General features: G+C 46.4%; 1 protein-coding gene across 3 annotated transcripts in view; it reads right to left on the reverse strand.

Annotated features, from left to right (window-relative positions):
• Positions 1–353: 353 nt before the first annotated feature.
• Positions 354–13,607, reverse strand: part of Stx11 (syntaxin 11) — a 28,515-nt gene continuing 15,261 nt past the window's right edge. For all 3 annotated transcript variants that reach the window (XM_013026951.1, XM_013026952.1, XM_013026953.1), the window contains one exon: positions 354–1,316. In XM_013026951.1, coding sequence (XP_012882405.1) covers positions 448–1,316 — 869 coding nt within the window. In that variant the 3' untranslated portion in view covers positions 354–447. The remainder of the gene's footprint in view (positions 1,317–13,607) is intronic.

Consider the following 13,607-nt stretch of genomic DNA (forward strand, 5'->3'; position numbering starts at 1 on the left):
ATTTTTTCTTTCTCTCTCCTGAAGAACCATGGGACGATCCTTCCTTCCTTCTCCCTCCCTCCCTCCCTCCCTTCTTCCTTCCCTCCCTTCCATGTTGTGCCAGGCTTTAAACTCAGGGCCTTGTACTCTCACTTGGCTTTTTCTGCGCCTTTCTGCTCAGCGCTGGCGCGCTCTACCATGTGAGACACAGCGCCATTTCTGGCTTTTCCTTTCTTTTGGTAGCGAATTGAAAGCTGAGAGTCTTTTGGACTTTTCTGTCCAGTTAACTTCAAACCTTGATCCTCCTATCTCAGCCTCCTGAGCAGTGAGGATTGACAGGCCTGAGCCACCAGCGCCCCCACCCCCATCCCCCCAGGCCGGGTTGCCTGAGTTCTATAAAGAGGCCCAGTGGGGGGTCCCGCTGCCTGGCGATGGGGGGGGGGGAGGTGGGGACGGTGGTGGCAGCGGCTAGTGGATGCAGGGGCAGCAGAAGCAGCAGATGGCCCGGCAGGGGTTCTTCTTCCGGTACTGCACGGCCTTGCCCACCTGCACCTTGGCCTCGCCGGTGTAGTCGACGGTCTTCTGCACGTTGAGCTCGATGACGTCCAGCGTGTCGGCCTGCTTCTCCACCAGCACGGCCATCTGCAGGAAGAGCTCGTGCACGTCGCGGATGCGGCTCTCCAGGCGCAGCAGCTCGCGGTGGCGGGTCTCGATCTCGTTGAGCGCGGCGCGGGCGCCCTTCACGTCGGCCAGCAGGTTCTCGGAGAACACGTCCCACTTGCCCTGCTCGCACATGGCCTCGATCTGCTCTCCCGACACGTCCTTGCCCATGATCTCCAGCTGCCGCTGGATGCGGAGCTTGCAGTTGTCGCGCTGCTTCATCTCCGCCTGGTTGTACTCGTGCATGGCGCGCTGGAAGGTGCGCGAGAGCGCGCCGTGCTGCGCGCGCCAGATGCGCGCCAGCGTGGAGTGCGCGCCGTGCCGGGCCTCGGCCTCCTGGGCGCGCTCGTGCATGGCGCGCAGCCGGCGGTGGATGCCCTCGCCCCGCGCCTTGATGGCCTTGGCGATGGAGTTGGTGTCGCGCTTGATGCTGCTCAGGCGCCGCATGGACGTGAGGAAGCGCGCGTTCTGCTTCCCCAGGCGCTTCACGTCGGCCACCAGCAGTTGGTTTTCCACCTGGATGTCCCGGATGTCGCGGTACAAGGACTCCAGGAGGTGGTCTGTCTCGAACATGACGTGCTCGCCCGGCGGGTCCCGGTCATCGTCCCCATCTGCGAGCTGTTGATCGTAGTTTTGGGACAACTCCACCAGTTCTGCCAGCCGGTCCTTCATGGCGCCTGCAAACAGAGACATCGTATGACCCACGCTTAAAGAGATGCCCGGGCCCTGCTGCTGCAGTACCCGGGTGCAATGCCTGTAATCCTAGCTACTTGGGAGGCTGAGACCCGAGGATCACGGTTCGAGGCCAGCCTGGGCAGGAAAGCCTGTGAGATTCTTATCTCCGTCCAATGAACCACCAAAAAAGCTGGACATGGAGCTGTGGCTCAAGTGGTAGAGCGCTCGCCTTGAGTGAAGAATCTAAGTTAGAGTGTGAGGCTCTGAGTTCAAGCCCCAGTAACTGCATGAAATATCGAGGCAGAGTCAGAGAGAGGAGATAGGCGTGCTCACAAGTCAACCAGAGACTGAAGGCCTGAACGCGTCTGGGTTTCATAACCCACACGTATGTGCAGTTCACTGTCAAAAGTGCCCACAATTCAATCAGAGATTCACATTTTCAGGTTGCTTTGGGAAACGGGTCTTTTCTTCTTGTTTTATGTTTTTGATTCATCACATCAAACAGACACAGGGGAAAAAAGAAGAAATAAGAAGAAAAGGCTTGCAAACATCAGGATTTTGGAATAAGGACAACTTATAAGACTTTAGGAGTAACACCGCGTGTCTTTGTGTGATGGCTTCTGAGCACTGCTGAGCTTTCCCTTCTGTGCATAGGATGGAGTATGGAAGCTGTGGAAACAGTTGCTCTATAAATCGAGGCTGATTTCTTTTCTCTTGAAAACGTGCAGTGGAGCTAGTATCAGCAGGAGGTGCCAGGGTGAACCAGTTAATGGTGAGTGAGGATGTATAAGGCCTAAGTAGCTTATTTGCCTTATGTGAACAGAACCATGGGACCTGGGGAAGCTATTTTAGGAGGGGGAGGGGGAGGGAAGGTGAAGGAAGGGGTGAGTTTGATCTAGGTATTGCAGGTATGCAGGGAAAGATCACAATGAAACTCCTTCCTTGAACAAATAAATAGCTTTTTGAAACAAGTTAAGGACTCAAGCAGAATTTCCATTTTTATAAGGGTGGAATCCGACCATTTACACCCTGAGCCAGGCAAAGTAATGGTCTCTATGCATACTTTCTCAGTGAAATGAAAAACTTTCAACTTAGAAGCACATATACATGCCAACATTGGGACTATCTACCTGCTGTACCTGAGCCTCCTTCGCTAGGAAGACTTCCTGCTGTGATTTGCAGAGGAGGGGGGAGGTAGAGCACACTCTACCAGGGACCTTGATCTTCAATTAAAAGCTACTTTTAAGTTGATGTCATTAATTTTACAGGGCACTGCAAATGGAATGCTGACAAGCCGGATTGGGTGATGAATGGGAGACTGAAATACTTCCCATGGCCTCTCCTCTCCCACAGTCATTATTTACACCAACTCCGCAGACATTTTATTCTGTGACCAGGATTTTTAATATAACAAGTTGTCCTACTTAAAATGCCATTTCTGCTAGCTGCTGACTAAAATCAATTGTGGACGTTCTCAGGGCTGGGAAAGGTGACTGAGAAGCACCACGGGAAGAACAAGGACCCAGCAGGGCCTGACTAAGCCATGCTCCCCACGGGCTAAATGGCTTCACATTCAAATATCCTCTTGGAACAAATTAAAGAGAAGTGGTTCTGTGGTTCAAATGCTAGAGTGTCAGTCTTGAGTGAAAAAGCTAAAGTGCCCAGGCCCTGAGTTCAAGCCCCAATACACACACACACACACCTATTCATTCAAAAACTTAAAGGGAAATTTGAGGGGAGATGGTAGACAATTAAGATATGTATAGTTTTAATAATTATTTAATTTGAAGATGGGAAGTAGCTATATTGATGGGTGTGGCTGTTCTACACATTTATATACTACTCCACCCAGAAAAAAGCTGTATAATAAAAAAATGTATTCTCACTGGGTGCTGGTGGCTCACGCCTGTCATTCTAGCTACTCAGAAGGCTGAGATCTGAGGATCTGGGTGCAAAGCCAGCCAGGGTAGGAAAGTCCCATGAGACTCATCTCCAATTAACCACTAGAAAACCAGAAGTGTTGCTGTGGCTCAAGTGATAAGAGTGCTAGCCTTGACTGAAGAGCTGAGGGACAGCACCCAGGCCCAGAGTTCGAACCCCATGACTGACAAAAAGAAACAAACAAGTGTTCTGTATTCTGAGTAAAATGGCAATCAATTTCATTTCAAATTCACCCTCTCTGCCCATTCGCATGCCCACCCCTCACTCCTTCCACAAAGGAACTTTTTACAAAGCACAAGCCAAGCAGATGTAAAAAATTTTTAGCTGCAGGTGCAGCATAACAGTGCAGCACCTAGCACTAAGACACTACCACAAATAGGGAAGTGGCCTAACAAGCACAAAGTGCAGAGTTCAAACCCCAGTACTGCCAAAAGAAAAATACGGAAGAACAGTGGAAAAGAATAAGAAACAATCTAAATTATACCATAAGCTAACTATTCCAAAGATCAGGAATGTGAATGAGGACTGAGCTCCTAGGTGAAAGGGGTTTAGGTAGAGAAAGAACAAACCGGTTTGATTAGAAGGTTTTGCGTTTTTTTTGTTTGTTTTGTTTTGGTGCCAATCCTGGGGCTTGAACTCAGGCCTGAGTACTATTGCTGAGCTTTTGTGCTCAAGGCTAGCGTTCTACCACTTAATTCACAGCTCCACTTCTGGCTTTTTGGAGGATAACTGGAGTCAAGAGTCTCACAGACTTTCCTGCCTCGGTTGGCTTTGAACAGTGATGCTCAGATTTCAGCCTCCTGACTAGCTAGGATAGCAGGTGTGAGCCACCAGCGCCGCGCTGGTTTAGAAACTTTTGTAGGAAGGGTGACTGTGCTCTCTCCCCATCCTGTATGGGAAGGAAACTGTACTGGGAAGAGCCAAAGAGAATACAGGGCAGATGAGTGCTATTAAGAGGAGGCGGGCTAGGTGAATGTTTTTACATGGAATATTACACTAACAAGTTTTCTTCTTTCACCTACTTTCCAACACACTGACCTATATTCCAAAGGCAGTAGAATGGAAAATCCTTCTAGAAAGCAGAAGGAATGCAAGTGAGAGATTTTTTTTTTAAGCAGAGTAAAAGAATTTAAGTGTCTAGTCCTTTATTGTCTGAATTTTGAATAACAGGAATTCCAGGGAAAGAATATTATGTAAGCTTACAGAGAGGGAGAAATAAGGACATGATTTTAGATCAACCATGGTTATAGATCAATCAATTATCTATCAATAGATAGATAATTGATAATATCTTTATATAAATGACAGATGGTAAGTCAATGATGGATACATATGTGACAGATAAATAAATGACAGATGATGGTAGACAAATTGATAGCTGCAGATATGCAGACAGATGGTAGATAATGATAAAGGACAGATAGGTAGATGTATAATAGATACATACATGATAAGTGACAGATGATGATAGGTAGATAGATGACAGACACATGTAGATACATACATAGATACATAATGACAGGTAGGTAACAAGTATATAGATACATAAATGAAAGACAGATGAGAGGGAAAAAGAGGGCAAGATCAATTACAAACAGAACGTTAGTATAGGAGCAAGTAGCCATCAAAAATTAATATAGTAACCAGGTGTCTGTGCCTCATGTGTGTAATCCTAGCTGCTTGGGAGGCTGACAGGGCAAGGATCGCAGTTAGAGGCCAGCAAGGCAAACATTCATAACGAAGGTGGGAGGAGAAGCAGATGGTCCTTGTAATCACCACAGCTCCACTCCCTTCGAGCCTGATTTACATGTCCACATGCACTTGGTGCTTGCCAGCTCAGGCTGGAATTCAGGGCCTCGTGGACATCATTTAGCTTTTTCTCTCATGTCTGATACTCTACCACCTGAACCATGCCTCCAGTTCTGGTGTTATGCTGGCTCATTGAAGAGTCTCGTAGGCTTTCCTGCCCAGACTGGCTTTGAACCAGAACTCTCAGATCTCAACCTCCTGAGTAGCTGAGAATTATAGGTATGAACCTATAACTCTATAGCTCCCAGCCGCACGGCAGGTTTTCATTCCATTTTTTTGGTATTCATGTGATTAGGATGGTGGGTGGTGAGTGTACATTCAAGCTGACTTAAATAGGGCATAGTAGAGAATTCTACACCTTCACCCACATCTGCTTTAACAGCTGCTTCCTGGCAGCTTGATCTTCCTTCCACTGCAGTCAGCCAACTGGGTGGCATTCTTCATAATTAAGGGAGACATTCAGAGGCTAACTATGCACATGATAGCACTGGTATGTTTGCTTTGTGATGTCACATTAAACAAGTAAGATTTTTACTGGAGAAACAATCTGGTTACCTTAAAAAAGGCAAAATCCACAGGGCACTGGCAGCTCAGGAGGCTGACATCTGAGGATCACAGTTGGAATGAAAGTCCATAAAACTCTTACCTCCAATGAATCACACACACACAAAAAGCTGCAGGTGGAACTCTGGCTCAAATGGTGGAGGCTAGCCTTGAGGAAAAGAAGCTCAAAGAAAGCAGCCAGGCCCTTTGTGAAATTCCCAAGGCCAGCACAAAATAAAGGGGGGTCGGGGTGGGGGGGGAGGGACTTGTGTTACTGGGGACAAGATGGATGACACAAGGCAAATCTAGGGTGTCATTCATTTGGGGAATTTGGTTGAGCCGAGCTCATGGAAGTAGAGGATAAACAATGTCTACTGAGGGCTGGTGGGGGAGTGCATAGGAGCTGTCCATCAAAGTGCACAACATTTCCCATAGAAGGAATGGGGTTTAAGATCCAGCAGTAAGCAGGGGACTATAACCATCAACAACATATTCTAAAGTAAGGGGAAACTGTGAATGTCTAGCCATAAAAAAACGACAGGCAAGGGGCTGGGAAGGTGGCTCAGTGGTAGAGCGCTTGCCTTGCAATGCATAAGGCTCTGGTTCGATTCCTCAGCACCACAAAAGCAAAATGAAAAAAGCCAGAAGTGGCACTGTAGCTCAAGTGGTAGAGCGCTAGCCTTGAGCTGAAGAGCTGAGGGACAGCGCCCAGGCCCAGAGTTCAGGCCCCACGACCGGACCCAAAACAAAAAACAAAACAAAGACAGGCAAATCAAGTGACAGATGTGCTCATTTAATTTGATTTAATTATGTCACACTGTATGTGTGAATTAAAACATCACTTTCTACTTTACAAACACACAGCCAAAAATAATATTAATTATAAGTTAGTCAAAAAGTTAAATCCCAAAGTTTAAAAAATATCAGAAGTCATCATTCCTGCCCCCAGTTAAGGTGACAATTTATGGAGAGAAATAAGCCAGAAGAATAATGCCGCAGAGCAAGAATGGGAAGAAAGCAGCCCAGCTGGGCAGAAGCCATAACTACCACCCCCATTTTGCTCTTTCTCGTGCACATGTGCAGTGTTGGAGAAGTCGGTGGACACAGAGTTCTGGGCGCATGTGCAAAGGCTTATCTGGCCAGCACTCTCTTGAGGCTAAGATCATCTGATTCTTTCACTTAGCTTTGTCAAATGTATGCTCAAAGTTTAGAATTTTCTGAGCATTATTTTCTACATATTAAAATGTTACAAACTAGCTTCCAGTAAAAGCTCATTGAGCGAGACACACGACTTCCTTCTCTCTTTGTTATTTTACTCATTAAACGAAGGAGTTACTTTCTTGTTCTCTCTTTGTCAAAATGCATGCTTACATACTAGTGAACACACACACACACACACACAAGAAGCTCTGGCAAATTTTAAATTTGATAGACTAGTTTTTTTTGTTTGTTTGTTTACAAAGAGAAAGCCAGCATTCTAACTGTGATCCTGGTGTCACTTCTATTTGATGAGACAGGGCTGGGTCTCCAGACACTGGGGGAACTTCCTCTTTCCCAGGGCTGACCACTGTGTAACACAGTCTCCTGTCCAGTGTTTCTGCTAGGCTTGCCCATCACTGCATGGAATCTAGGACAACTCCTATGCTGCCATGGATTCTCTGCAGCGTGCCCAGCATCTGGGAAATCCTCAGTACGTATTTGTTGACTGAATAGACCCGACAGAAGCATGATTTGCAGTTGCTTTATAGGAGGTGTCTTGCACACAGAGAGGAACAGGACAGGCTGGCAGGGAGCATAGCACTAATACATCCATAGAGGTGCGAGCACTTCTAGACCTTCTAGATGTGGAACTCAGTCAGGGCGAGGGACTGAAAGCTTTCTAGAGAAGCTGGGGTCTAAGGAGAGAGCCAGAAGGGAAAAGGGGAAGTGAAGCCAGGCTGAGACCACCAGAGCACTGACAAGAAGCATGGGGAGTATAGAAATGATGGTAACTTAGCGTTTCAGGAGCAAATAAAAGGCATGCAAGGGCCCCAGCCATTTACTAGATCAGTCTTTAAGTGTGTAGTATTTCCTGCGATGATCTGACTCAAAATTCAATAAACTTAAAGGTGCTTCCCCTTTGAAGAAAAATTATTGCCCATTTCAGTGAACTGGACACTCTATTTTCCCGCATTGGTGCATGTTTAACCTTCTGTCTCAAGTTCTCTCTCTCAGTCTGTTAGATAGTAATTAAAGTTTGAAGACAGCACCTCAAAGCTTCATCTGGCATGAGATTTCCTGGAACCTTCTTTGCCTCCCAGAAAGCCTACTGATTCCTATAAGCTCATCCATTCTCTTCCTTTAAGACATTTGACATTTCTCACCCAGCTCTCTAAGATGGAAAAAGGCCAGGGGCCTCCCTCCTACCTGTCTGTCTGTCTGTCTATCCATCTGTCTGTCTGTCTATCTATCTGGGTTGCAATCTGGGTTAGGGCCAAGCAAGGAGCCACCTGGGCCCTCCATTGGGGACATCAGAAATTAAATGAGGAGCTGGGCTGACTCATTGCCAAGCTTGCTGGTGCTGAGGCTCAGCTCCCTGGGATGTTATACCACAGAATCCAGGGCTTCTAGATCATAAGAAAAATCCCCACATTGGCCAGTATGGAGACCATTAGGACTAGGGTGTAATGGTTTAGACAGCAGTTCTCTAAAGTAGCATCTGGGGAAAAATGTGTCAAAAATGTTGCTTTATGGGTCACAATCCTAAATTCTCTTCCAGTGGCTCTAGAAGGTGACCCATGGTTTTTCTTTTTTGTTCTTTTCTTTTTGGGTGGGTGGGTGGGGGCTCTGAAATACCCTAGGTAATTCTTCTGCTTTATAACCTGCAGATTACACACTAGGGTTCAATAGACTGATCTGAAGCCTCTCAAGAGTTTAGCAAAGGTGGTAAGAGAGGGAAAGAAAGAAAAGAGAGAGAAGAGGAGGAGGAGGAAAAAGAAAAGGAGGAGGAGGAGGAAAGGAGGAATTGGAGTATTATAAAATCATGCACCATATAACATTTGGTTAACAACATGCAGTAGATATGAGGGGGGTCCTGTGAGACTATGATATAGATGAAAATTCCTATTGCCTAGTGGACATCGCATTGAAGAAGGGTCAGGAGGAATTTCCCCAAATGTTCACCAAAGCTCCTTAAGAAGTAGATGTGGTAGCACGTCTGTAATCTCAGCCGAGCCAAAAACACAAGGCAAAAACAGAAAAACTACCAAGCAGAAAGACTAGTGATATGATAGAGTGCTTGCTCGATAAGCACAAGGCCCTGAGTTGAATCCTCAGAATTGCAAAAAGTCTGAAAACATAGACACCACCCTCACCCTTGTTGGTTCCACAAGAATCTAACAAAAGGAAAGTTCATGGGGCATTATCTGCCTACAAGCAACTCTGCCAAGCAACAAGAAGAAGGAAAAAAGGGGGAAAAAAGAGAAAGAAACCAAGAAAATTACTGTGGACAGATTTCTGAAAAGAACAACAAAATCTCAAGAAGGACCTCAGGAGTTAGGTGTGTTGGTTCATGCCGATAATCACTTGAGAAGATCAAGAGGATCATGGTTTGAGACCAATCTGGGCAAAAGGTTAGCAAGACCCTATCCCAACAAACAAACAAAGCATGGTAGCATACCTCTCTCACCCCAACTCCTGGGAACTGTAAGTAGGAGGTTCGAAGTCTGAGGCAGGTCTTATAATAATAAAGCAATACCCTGAGGTTGGAGGTATGGCTCAGCTGGTAGTGTGCCATTGAGTGAAAGTGTCAGGTACCTAGGAGGAGGAGGAGGAGGAGGGGGAAGGAGGAAGAAGAGGAGGAGGAAGAGGAAGAAGAAGTAGAGGAGGAAGCAGAAGAAAGAGGAGGAGGAAGAGGAAGCAGCAGCAGCAGCAACTGGGCGCTGGTGGCTCATGCCTGTCATCCTAGCTACTCAGGAGGCTGAGATCTGAGGATTACAGTTCAAAGCCAGCCTGGGCAAGAAAGTCTGTGAGACTCTTATCTCCAACGAACTACTCAGAAAAAGCTGGAAGTGAGCTTTGTGGCTCAAGTGGTAGAGCAGTAACCTTGAGGAAAAGAAGCTCAGGAGCAGCACCCAGGTCCTTAGTTCAAGCCCAGCACTGCGGAGGGGGGGGGAGTGGGGGGAGGGAGGTTGAGGAGAAGAAAAGAAAAAAAAAGAAGAAACTCTCTACCCGAAAAACTAAAGACTGGAGGCATGGCTCTGGGAACAGAGTGCTTGCTTACCAAGCTCATGGTCTTGAGTTCAATCCCCAGTACCAAAATGATGATGATAATGATGTCGGTGATAACAACAACAACAACAATAATAATAACTTTAGCATAACCTGTATGTCGTGTCTGTAAAGTCTACAGTAGGAAGAGAACCAGGCTACTCTTTGACTCACTCCAAGCGGCTTCCAGTCCTGAAAGCTCCACTCACAATAAGTGTTCCCACGGAAGTGCCATCAGGGCCACCCTGAGTGGGTTCCTGGCCTCAGAGTTACAGACTGTTGCCTAGAGCCTGGCTGGGTGCTCGGCTAGATCCTCTGAGTGTGGGCAAGTTCTCTATATTCTCACCAACTACAAGATTGCCCAACAAACACACTTCTCAGAAGTCATGCCGTCCATCCGTCTGTTAAGCAACACACGACAGTCACAAAGCCATTTCCCTTTCGGCACCATGCAGCCTGCAGAGGCTAAGCCACGAGGCGCCTCCGTTGCGCACGGTGTGGCTCAGGGGCAGCCCTGGCAGCGGAGTTGGGCTGGCATTACTATCCAACACTCCTCCCCTCCCCTCCCCAGCTGTGCCGCACTCCTTACCATGGAGTTTGCCTTTTCTTCTTCTTGCTGTCAGTTCAGCAACTGAAAATCCTTAAGCACAATGAGCAAAGTGACAGCTTTCGGGGCTCTAGGACACAGGGCGATGGCCTGGACCAGGTAGACAAGGCAAGCAAGGCCAGTGCAGGGGTGAATGGTCCATGTTTAGTGAATGATGTGCTGCCCACATCCTCTACTTGGCCCTGGTTGCTCCCCAGGTTGGCTTTCCAAGGTTCCCACTTCCTTGACTTGCCCTGGACTTGAAGGGAGCTGCCTTAATCCCTCCAAAACAGTGCGCGCTGCAGAGTGCAGCCCACAGCTACTGACTGATGGAGGCTGGGCCACAAAGGCCCAGCACCCTCTGCCTCAGGGTGGCAGAACAATTCTGAAGACTCAAACCAACTTCAAAGCTCCCCACGCGCGAGGCTGCTGTTATGTGGTGCTCAAGTTCAATTTTCCCCCCTCTGAGCAATCCTGCACAGTCCAACCAAACCTCTACCATGTAACTCACAGGGTCTGGGTGTCTAACTCCTGGAAACTTGACCTAAGACATTGAATTTGACCTTTCAGTCACATTCTGCCAACATCTTGGGTCATCTTATATGCTCACTGAATCTCTCTTTTTCCTTCCTCATCGACAAAATGCCAGTGTGACAACAATAAGTAATAATCTGAGTTATTATTTTATCTCCTCAGGCTGTTACAGGCATTAAAAGACAAACTATAGAAGAGACAACTTTGTAAATAACAAAGTGTCATGTGACAGTGTCATCTGGACATCATTTTGGGTTGGCTTACCGTGCAAGAATCAGGTGGGAAATGTAATATTTGGCTTTAGAGAGGCACTGTGACCTACATGGTCCAAAATCATCTGCTCTGTGCACCAGTCAACACAAGGAGGCCCATAGCAGAAGAGCAGGAATAAAAGCAGAAGAGACGGGCATGGCTGCAATTCTGAAACTGAAAGCACAAGGAGAAGGCCCTGTTTTCTGCATTTTCCACTTGGAGTGATTTCTGCTACACTGAAAGGCTGAACTCCACAGGGTTACCCAATCAGTTTGCACAAAGAAAGCTGCTCCACATCTGTGAACAGGAAACAAGAATAACCGTTGGGTTTATAGACTGGAAGGGCTTTTCTAGAAGTTGCGGTATCTGCATTATCTTAGGATCGACGGAGAGACAGAAAAAAAAATCCCCTACAACTTCAGTTAACCCCCCAAGTTTCCAAATTGTGAAGCCTTACAAAGAATTTGAATTTGATACACAGATACACATCTAGGCTCAGCAATAGTGGTCCACAAATGCTTGGTTGCATGATCAATCAGAGAACAGTTAAAACTAGGAGAAACCTGTTTGGGGGTGAGGGGAGGGCTTAACATAACCGAGTTTTCAGAGCTGGTGGTTCCCAATTCCTGGGAAATCCAGCAAAACTGAGGAAGCAGAACAAAGCCAAAGCCATGTTATACAGAATCATAAAGCCTTCCCTTTCTTGTTATCTGACCACTGGTACAAAGGACTTAAAATAAAAGGAAAAGCACCCCAGATGGCTTTATGTGGCTCTCCAACAATGGAGGACTATCTTGATTTCCTGGTAAAAGTGAAAAAAATGTTGAAACTAAAATTTAGTTTCTATGTAGAAAAGATATTGCACTTATTTATCCATTCTCGTGCCCTCAGCCCTTTTTTATTTAGTTGATTTTCAGATAGGGTCTCAGTTTTACCCAGGGCTAGCTTTGAGTCACAATCTTCCTATCTGTATCTCCTACATATCTGGGAGAACAGTTATGTGCCGACATGCTTGTTTTTAAAAAAACATTGCCTTTAAGTCGCTGTACAAAAGGGTTTCAACATGTCAGTTTACAAACACAATGCAACCTTATTAATGTTACCCTTTCTGCTCTTCTCCACCCCTGCCCTCCATGGTTCCATTTTCACTTTTGTACATCGAGAATTATGCCTGTGTGCATCTACCATTCCTGTCTCCATTCTTCTGCCCTCCCTCCCCTCTGCCTTCCCCCTCCCTGACAATACATATTTCAGCTTCCTGGTGTTCATTTTGTTAAACTGTGAGTTAGCTTTCAAAGGAGTTACACCATTCCCATCCTCTCCTGCGTATACTCTACTTTAGTCAATGTTTATGTGTAGTGCACATGGCCCTGAATATGTGTCCATCTGTGTCTATAACTTGGACCTAAAATGTCAAGTTTCAGATATCTGAACATTTAGAGTTTCAAATTTGAAGCAGAGTTGCGGCTTCAGTTTGGACTCGGTCTTTATGTAAAATAAGTCTCTGGGGAACAAAGACCTCAGACCTGCTTGCTAAACAAAGATCAGGGTATTAAACCAATTTGGTGTAGGTTGAGTCATCAAATAATAAAAGGAGTGTACAAAAGGACCAGATTGGACAGATTACCTTTGTCTGGACTACAGAAATCTACCTAGATCCCTACCCCATTCCCCTCCAAAAGCAGGATCTGAACAAAAGAGAGGGGGCCAGGATACAGCACTGTCCTGTCCTCCTCAAATTATAAAATTCTGGAAATCAGAAGCAGATGTGCAAGTAAGGCACTGGTTCAGAGACTCAGCAGACAGATCACAAGCCCAGGCTGTAAAATATGGAGTTTTTGTGTACCTGTCTGCCTTTGTAAGTGACTTCCACCTTTTGATCCCAATCTGTAGATGAATGCGGAACCCCTTCTACCTAGGCTTCCTGAATCTTCCTGGGAGATTGCAGTGATGAAATACACCAGGAGAACACGGAGCGCAGACATTCAGTACAGCTAAAGGCAGGCAGGTCTGCAGACATAGTGGGGAAAGCTCTGGGAGTCTTCGGAGAGTGATTCTGCCTGTGTTTAAATTCCCAGGAGAAATTTCTAGCTGAGTGTCAGTGGCTCAAGTCTGTAATTCTGGTTACTTGAGAGGTTGAGATTGGGAGGGTCCTGATTTGAGGTCAGTCTGGCCAGAAAATTTCACAAGATCCTTTCTCAACCCACAGTAGGGTGCAGGGCATACCCTTACTTTGAGGCAAATTAGAGGATATCATTGGGAAGATGGTGGTTTTAAACCAGTCTGGGCAGAAAAGTCCATGAGCCTCCTCTCCCACAGAGGGCAGCTAGATGAGATGGCATATGCCTAATATTTCTGCAATGATGAGAACCATAAAGTA

Source organism: Dipodomys ordii, unplaced genomic scaffold (assembly GCF_000151885.1).
Source record: "Dipodomys ordii isolate 6190 unplaced genomic scaffold, Dord_2.0 Scaffold98, whole genome shotgun sequence".
NCBI lineage: Eukaryota > Metazoa > Chordata > Mammalia > Rodentia > Heteromyidae > Dipodomys > Dipodomys ordii.